The 8,977-nt window shown below is 46.8% G+C and overlaps 1 protein-coding gene across 1 annotated transcript in view; it reads left to right on the forward strand.

The window, feature by feature from the left end:
- Positions 1–3,313: 3,313 nt before the first annotated feature.
- The window catches only part of SEC11C (SEC11 homolog C (S. cerevisiae)), a 10,336-nt gene continuing 4,672 nt past the window's right edge, over positions 3,314–8,977 (forward strand). The window contains exons 1-2 of the mRNA XM_006891749.1: positions 3,314–3,468; positions 8,261–8,370. Of these exons, the coding sequence (XP_006891811.1) occupies positions 3,382–3,468; positions 8,261–8,370 (197 nt within the window). The 5' untranslated portion in view covers positions 3,314–3,381. The remainder of the gene's footprint in view (positions 3,469–8,260; positions 8,371–8,977) is intronic.

Consider the following 8,977-nt stretch of genomic DNA (forward strand, 5'->3'; position numbering starts at 1 on the left):
CACTAGGCCACCACCAGAGATTCCAACAACAATGTTAAGGAATTACAATTTGGATAGCATTAAGCAGGACTTCTTTTATATTGTGGTAAATGTAAATTTTTAATAAGTCATTTTCCTTGATCAGTTTTCTCTGAAGAATTTAGGAGACATTTAGTAACACTTCTACTGAGGTTCTGTGATTGTTCAGGATGTTTCAGAGGACAGACGAGCTATGGATGAAATTTTGACCCAGAGGGATTCTAAATTCCTTTCAATCCCAGGAAAGTTTATAATTCTAAATGGAGTAATGGGTCAATAGCTGGGTGACTTAGATACCCATATGACCCGTGACCAAGAGAGGATCTTGTCTGAAATATGGACTTGTGAGAGAGTGCTACATTGAGAGAGAATTACCTCAGTTCATCACTGAACTTTAGATTGACAAGACTGAAATATCTGACCATTATGCTACAAAGTAGTCAACAAGTGATAATGGTTTGGGAAGCAATCAGGCTGTATTGGGATTCAGTGCTGATTTCTGCTATGTGCAGGCGCAAAGCTGTGCACAGAACACAACTTCCCCACCTCTGTTGATGAAGTTTAGTGAAGTTCACCATTTATCCAGCTGACATAGAAGTGTTTACAGGGTCTGACAACAGCATCACAAAAGACAGAGAAACATTGAGCTGCCAGGAAGAAGCATTGTTGTTAGGTGCTGTCAAATCAAGTGTGACTCATAACAACCCTATGAATATGTGAATCTCCCCTATCCCGTGTCATTCTCATTCTGTCTGATACACTAGAACCCAGGGATATAGTCATGTGTCAATCCATCTCATTGAGGGTCTTCCCTTCCTTCATTGACCCTCCACTTTTCCAAAGAGGATGGCTCTCACCCAGAAAGAACTGGGAATGATTTGCCTGATGCTGCTGGAACATTAGGCTTCCAGACACCAAACCCTGCTGTTAGAGCAATTACAACTCATGATAACTCTGTGCATCAGTGTTGAACTTTGCTGTGCCGTGTTCTCAACAGCTACTTTTGTAACTAGATCAGTCAGTCTCCTTTCCTAGGCATCTCTAAGTAGATGTGAACTGCCAACCTTTCAGTTAGAACCTGTTCTTATTGACTGGGGCATTGTTTTCATGATTGTTTGATTGTGTTTTGATGTGGGCTTTTTTTTAATTGTTGATTGTGCACCTACTGTCAAGGATCTTGAAGTTGAGAGCTGAGCTGAGCTGTCAAGTGTTCAAGTTGCCAATTACTCAGAAAGTTAACCATCGAGTCTTTAATCACTTACTGGGCACAAGCGGGAGCCAGGTGGACCAGCAAAGAGGGGGGACCTGTCCTTCTGCCGAGGAAGCCTCGCACAGGAGCCTTGCAATGCTGTAGACCTCAGGACTAAGCTGCAGTGGAAGAAAAGGGCGCAGAATGGAATGTGCAGAACATCAGAGTGAATTGTATTGAGTGAATGTACTGAGTGTCAGAGCAGAAGAGAAACATCTTCAAGTTTCTCCCACTTCCTCCTGAGAAGGGCTCAGGCACCTGAGGGAGGGTCTTTAGAAAGTCTCCTCCTTATGGAGGCAGCTGGACTAAGCTATGTGAAAGAGCATGGCTGGTGGGTGAGCGGGGTGCCAGGTCCTTGACCACAACTCCCTTCAGACACCACCATGCATTTTAGGGAAGGCAGCTTGCCTCAGACCTGCCTGCTGGCTGCAGTCTTTATAACTGCCTATACTCCTGCCTGATCACACCTACGTTTTCTGTTAAGGCTTCCTTGTGATTTCAATCCTTTGCTGAGAATTTGCCTTTCCACACCAGATCTACCAAATTAGAACCTATTGCTTAACAAAATCCCCAGGTTATTTTTATATATAAAAAGGAAACAGTTGGAAACCATGGGTTTTAGCCAAGCACTGTATTTGCTGCCAGGAAGGAAAACTAAGAAGACTGTGAATTTTCCATAGAAAGCCACTTAGTTCTGTGGGCAGATAATCTATGAGAGTGATCCTAAGAAGGGGGTGCCTCATGTCTGTAGAGAAAGGAACCTAGATCTTGGGGGGAAGGGCTAGATGTTTTGCTTGCAGCACCCTGGAAGATCTTCAGGGAAACAAGACAGGCATTATGAACAAGGAGCCCAGCAGGTAAAAAGATGAGGTGACAGGACAGTGGGGGTGCTCAGAGCGCTCTTGGTAATTCAACAACGCTATAGTACACATTACAAGAAAAGTGTATGTCAACAGTCAGAAAGATTTACTAATTTATGTGAGAGTGTGAAATTCATAGGCATCTTGGTGGCACAGTGGTTAAGTGCTAACCAAAAGGTGAGTGGTTCAAACCCACTAACCACTCCCTCTTTGGAATAAAAAAGATGTAGCAGTCTGCTCCTACAATGATTACAGCCCTGGAATCAGCCCTGGATGGATAGTTCTACTCTGATAGCATTACTGTAGCAATCCAGGCCAATGGTTGGCTTTTGTTTCTGGTAAAGTTCAAGAGAGCAAAGAACTTCCTTTGGTTCATTCATGTCTCTCAAGTGTCTAGAACCGGACCTGACTCACAGTGGATGCTTCATAAAGATTTGTGAGTAAATAAGTGAATAAAAAAATAAACGCATACATGATGCATAAACAAATTATAGGTAATCCTGGATCTGAAAATGTTTGAATTCTGTTCCAGCCTCTACCATTTGACCTCAGCCCAAATGATGAACCTTACTTGGCCACTGCTACTAAAAAATTACATTATTTATTCATTCAATGAACATTCATTCAAATACAACTGTGGTCCAGACCACCAGCCAGTGGACCGAAGCCCCGCCTCCTTTAAGGCCCGCCCACACAGAGGTCTGACTTAGGCCCCGCCCCTTTCAGTACAGCCCGCCCCCGTGCAGAAGCCCCGCCTTCGTCGTCCCAGTCATCCAATGGCTAAGGTACACGGTTACGTGAATGCGAGAGTTTTAGGTGTCTTCTTGGCGCCTGACAAGAGGCTTGGAGAATGCTAAGCGACATAAGTAGTGACCTCTGCGAACTGCCCCTGAGATATGGAGAATCACACGCCGCCCTGAGTTCCTTGGGAGATTCATTAAGCCTCCGAAAGCCTCGTCGCTGCTCTCCCAAGCAGTATCTCCGGGTCCTCACTGGACGAGCTTTTCGCCCCGCGGCATTCTGGGAGTGGTAGTTTTCTCCCCTCCGACTTTTCCGAAATAGCCCGGAGAACAAGCCTCATGGGACTACGATTCCCAGAAGCCCAAGCGAGCCTCCGGTTGCGTGTTGGCGGCGGTGGGCGGGCACGCCGTGGCGGGTCAGGCTGGTTGGTGGGCGGGGGCCGGGCGGTGCTCCGCAGCTGTCCGCTGACCTGCAGAGCCCGCGGGCCGTCTCGGCCCCCCGCGACCCCCCGACATGGTGCGCGCGGGCCCCGTGGGCGCGCGCCTTACCTCGTCCGGCTTGGACATATTCGGGGACCTGAGGAAGATGAACAAGCGCCAGGTAGTGGAGCCGGGCGCGGGGTGGAGTGCGAGTTGGGGTGCAGGGGACGCGGGGTGCATGGTGCCTGTCGGAACAGGGCTCCGGGAAGGTGGCTCTGGCCGCGGGGGTCAGGCGGCGGCTCTCGGAGGCCTGGGTTCGGACACGTGCGGGCAGGATGGGGAGGTCTCGCGGATGTCAGATGCGGCTGGCGAGGTGGGCGCGCGTGAGTGACAGCTGTCTGCGCACCTTCCCGCGGCCGCCCCGGGGACAGATTTCCCTGCGGGGCCTGGCGCCCCAGGCAGGCTGCCCGCGGGTGACGGGCCGAGAGGAAAGAACTGGGCGCCCTGGGAGCTGTCCAGTGGTGTGTGTCCATCCTGGTCGCTGTCCCCGCGGCCAGCTGCTGGACTCGGGCTGCTGGTACCTCTCGGCAAGCACACAGGTGGTGCTCCGTGACCGCGGGCCAATGAGGCTTCCTTCCAGAAGAGATCCCTGCGATCTCTTTCCTTTTCGGACCCCACCGGCCTGGAATATGGTTCAGGTGGGATCTTAGGGCAGCGCGAATCGATTCTGTTTTGCTAGAGGACTCCGGAGCGAAACTTCTCGCTGGCCCCTTGCAGCCAGCGCCTGTCTTTGGTCCTTCCTCCTTCAGTCTAAGGCAGGAGTGAGGAGGGCTGGACGGGAAGCCCTCTCAAATAGGGAAAATTAAGTTGCTTGAGTTTAGTTGGAGTATTTAGGAGGGTCTGCTGGCCTACCGATAAGAAGCTGCGCTTCAATCCCAAAAGCGCCAGGTTCCAATCCACCAGCTGCACCGAGGGAGAAAGAAGGGTAGTCTCCTCCTCTGCAATTAACGGCCTCTGAAAACCCTCCTGAGGGTCAGCTGTGTCAGTTCCCACTCGATGGTACTCAACAACAACAGATGGAGAATTTAGGGTGGATAGAGGTCTCAAAAAACTATGATAGAGGCAAATACTGCTACTCTTAATGGTAGTTACTGTTGAGTTCTGACTCATTGTTACCCCTTAGTTCATAGGGTTTGAAAGTTGTGACCTTTTCTAAACCTACCCCCAGGCCTGCCTTCTGAGGTACCTCTGGGTGGATTTGAACCACCAACGTTCTAGATAGGATATTTTGGCTACTTTAATTTGTTTCATTGTATCAAAGAATGGGAAGATGGGTCATGCCTTATGCCTTTGTGCATATGTGGTGTTTTATTGTTTCATTTTAATTCCAAGCCGACTTTTGGATGAGTGCAGAGTGTGGGAGAGTTTAATAACTTGGATTTCATGGATTTTGTTTCCAAATCAGTGTGAATGTGGCTGGTCAACTCCTGTGGATTTCTGTAATTAAAGTGAGCTGTGACAGGTTATTATAAACCTGTTGTCCTTGAATAGCTGTGACTACTCATAGTGACCAGGCAGGACAGAGCAGAACAGCCTCATGGGGTTCCCTGGACTGTAATATTTAGGGAGCAAACTTCCATATCTTTCTCCTGCAGCGTGGCTGGTGGCTTTGAACTGCCGACCTTCTGGTTAACAGCCCAGCACTTAACCACTGTGCTCCCAGGGCTTCTAATAGGTTATTACCAATTTGAAAAACTGTTTGCGTTGCTTCGATGATATTCACAAGACTGTCCCGCAGGAAACGGCTTGATTTTAAAACTAGATTTACTGGCTAAGCTTTTAAAATGAAAAGAGGACCTCAGTAGTGATGCTGACTGTCAGAGGCAGCCTGTTGATGAGTGAATCAATCCCTCTGCCACTTTGACTTTTGAAAGCAGCGTTCCCACCTTCTGTGGTAAGGCCTTTCAGGAGCTGGTTACTGTGCTCATGTTTTCTCATTAAAATTCATGCCTCCTGGTACTTTTAAAAAAGCTTTATCCTTTTGCTTGTCTCTTCTCGTCCCCCTCCCTCCCAGAGAGCATTCTTATGAGACATTGTCAAACAGGATTCCATCACTCGTTTGGAACCTTCTTTCTCTGCTGCCCCTGCTTGTTATGAATCGAGGCAAGAGCCACATGCTAGACAAGCACCCTTTGTTTCTACAATGAAGAAGTAGCACAGCTAGTGGCATTTCTGCTGCTCTGCTCACCAGAGTCTGTTTGAAATGATAGTTTGAAGCCCTCGCATACTATTGCATCTTTGGTTGGTAGTTGCTAAAGTCGGGCTTGCTCTTCCTAAGTGCTGAGTATGCACTGTTGCCAGACAAAACATGACCGACAGCATAAGGCACCAGCCAAGGGTGCTAAGAGTGTGTGTAGATCCACTCCAGACCTGTCAGCAGGTCAGCCACAATCACGCTTCAATTCCAGGGTTTCAAACCTAGACTCAGCTTAGTATATGCCTTCAAGGTGAGGTAAGGGGGTCTTCCAGTCAGCTTGCTTACGGGGTGTTTGTGTGATTGGGAATCTCTTTAACAGACAGATGTGTTGCTCAAAAGGAAGCTCTTTGGGGGCGATTCATTTCACTTCCCCTCAATGAATCCTTCAAGCATAGATATTTGTGTCGGAAGTATATTCTCAGTACAAGGTCTTTATTTGCAAAGCAGCAAGATTTTGTAATCAGCTTTTTTCAAGGTGGAGCCAGATGGCTTGAAATTCTGCCTGAAAATGGTGTGGGGCTTTACTGATCAGATGTGTAATTCATAGTGAGACAGTGGTTCCTTATCTGATCTTTCTGCTCCGGGGAGCAGGTGGGGAAGTTTCTGAATGTGAACTGATGCAGCTTAGAGGACTGATGTTGCTGTAAAGGCAACAGCTTCACAGATCACAGCCAAGACCTTAAGCATGCGGGCCAGGCCCTTCAATTTCTTCTTTTGTTGTCATGGAGATGTGATGATAGCTTTGTAATTTGCTATTGAATAGTAATCAAGTAATTTAAAAAGCAGCTTATGGCTTTAATTCTGAATTATGTTTCATTTCCCATTTTTATTTATCCACCCAAATATCTTAATTATTATCATTTCTTTTTTTATGCCCCCACTTTCACTGGCCTCCTTTACAATTGCCTTCAGTGACAGTTCCCCCAGCCAGGTTATTAGCCAACAGATGACTCCTGTTGCTGTTCTTCCTGCCTCTATCTTATCAGGTATATTCTTGTGTTTTGTCACACTCTTCAGAAGGATCCATTTAATGATTGCAATATTCTGTGGAGTTGGACTTCCTTTTAATCCTGTCCCCCAGAATTTTTTAAAGTAATCCACTCTTATTAAACTTCATAATAGGACGTTTATGGGATGAAGGGTCACAGTCCTTGCTTCTAAGGAGCGCTCTGACTGCACTTTCCTCCAAGACATACCTGTTTGTTGTTTTAGCAGTCCATGGGATCTTTAGTACTCTTCTCCAACACCACAGTAGTTCAAGGGCGGCAGTTCTTCTGTATTCCTTCTTCATTATCCAGCTCTCAGATGCATAGCAAGTGATTGAAAAGACTGTGACCTGGATCAGGCTTACCTTAGTCTTTAAACTGACATCATTGCTCTTCAGTACTTTGGAGAGGTCCCTGAGAGCAGACTTACCCAATAGGTCTTTTGATTTCTTGACTGCTCGTCTCAAGGGAATTGATCATGTATCCAGGTGGGATACAATCATTGACAACCTCAGTCTTTTTTCTACCTACTATGATTTTGCCTACACATGTGAAATCTCTCATGCTTTGGGCATGTTGTTAGGAGACAGCATGTCCTTTGGAAAGGAATCTCATGCCTGAAAGGGTAGACGATTAGTGAAAGAGAGGGAGACCCTCAACAAGAGTGACTGACACAGTGACTGCAGCACTGGAGTCATATGTCAGAGATTGTGAAGATGGCGCAGGATAGGCCAGGGTTCAGGTCTGTTGTTCCCAGGGTCACTATGAATCGTACTCAACTTGATGGCACTTAACAGCAACAACATAGGAATAAAGAATAAGAGAGCTGTTTAAAGAAGAAAATTCTCCCAGTTCTGCTGATAAAGTGTATTGTAAGAGATCTCCTTGTGCGTGCATTATGGTATTGAGAACCTACAATCTCATTTCTCCCTCAGCATACCTTACCATACGTGCTTAGTCAGAGCATTAAAGTTCTTGGTGCCTTGTTTTAAATAGTGGAGTAATATACCCATAACTCAGCTTTCCCTCTATTGTTGCATATTCATTTTTTTCTGTCCTAATTACAATGAAATTATGGTTAATATCATTGGGTCATAGTTCTTCATATGCTTTTAGTTGAAACTGAATTCTAGAAGTGTGATTACTTCAGGTTAATGCAGAATTACTTTCAGAGTGGTTATGGAATCGCTTTCCTTTACTCACACTAAATCCTTATCTGATTTACTGTAACTATCTTTAAATTGGCTAGGCAGAAAATCAAAACATAAAAGGGCCTGGAAGGAAGATTATTGGTGTTATCATTTAAAATATTTATTTACCTGATTTCTTTCTTTTTTGGTTGACTATCATTTTAAGTTTTATCCCTCTTTTGGGGAGCTCTGGTGCCTTAGTGTTGAGAAGCTGCCCTGTAATCCCACCAGCCCCTGTGGGAAGAGGACGGGCATTCTCCTCCTGTGCCGTTTACAGCCTCAGAACCCACTGGAGGGTCAGCTGCCACTCGGTTCCGACTTGATCGCACACAACAACCACAAAAACAGCCCTGATCTGCTTGGGATTTTAGAATCTTTCTTGCTGCGAGTTGGTTTGCACCCAGCATGCATTAGGGACGCGTGTTTTATTCTCACAGCTTTCCTGCCAGCTCTGTCCTTCAACACAGTTTTGTCACAAGCGCGGGGTTGGGGACGGTGCTGCAGCGGCCCTCACGTGTGGCGTGTCCCTTCTCGTTCCAGCTCTATTACCAGGTCCTGAACTTCGCCATGATCGTGTCGTCCGCTCTCATGATCTGGAAAGGCTTGATCGTGCTCACAGGCAGCGAGAGCCCCATTGTCGTCGTGCTGAGGTACGTCCTGCCTCCGCTCCCCAGGGTGAACCATCCAGAATGTTCTTTATTGGTGTCTGCTTTTAATTTTCCCCTGATTTCCAGTGAAGAATCTTGGACTCCTCAGTGCGCATTTTAGAGCTTTACACTGATGCTTCTGCACCCCTAATTGAGCGACCTATTTGCTCCTGTATTTGCGATCATTTTTATCCACTTAACATGACCGTTTACTGTGTGATTATAGGCTGGTGATGCCCTCTGTGTGCACACGTTGCTCCCGGACCCTAACCGACTGTCAGGATCAGTTGATTTTCCTCATGCTGAAGAGTAGGGTGTGGGTCCCAGCACCTAGCGAGGGGCCGGTGTTTCTTCTCCTTCCTTGCAGGCGGTTGGCAATGGCTGCTGTCTTCTCAGGATGGGCATGCCTGTCAAAACACGGCCTGTTTATTTCAGAAAAGTTAGCACTGCAGCTAACTTCCTGCAGCCTTAATATCATCCAAGGGGGAGAGAAATTAATAGGCAATTTGAAATGGAGTGACTGTGTTTGGGAGCCATTAGATGCTATAGGATACCTCTGTCCAGTGGGTTTTATAGCATGGACTCTCACTGTTGGTAGAAATGAAGAGGG

The sequence above is a fragment of the Elephantulus edwardii genome, unplaced genomic scaffold (assembly GCF_000299155.1).
Source record: "Elephantulus edwardii isolate Elephantulus edwardi_28Jun2011 unplaced genomic scaffold, EleEdw1.0 scaffold00103, whole genome shotgun sequence".
Classification (NCBI taxonomy): Eukaryota; Metazoa; Chordata; class Mammalia; order Macroscelidea; family Macroscelididae; genus Elephantulus; species Elephantulus edwardii.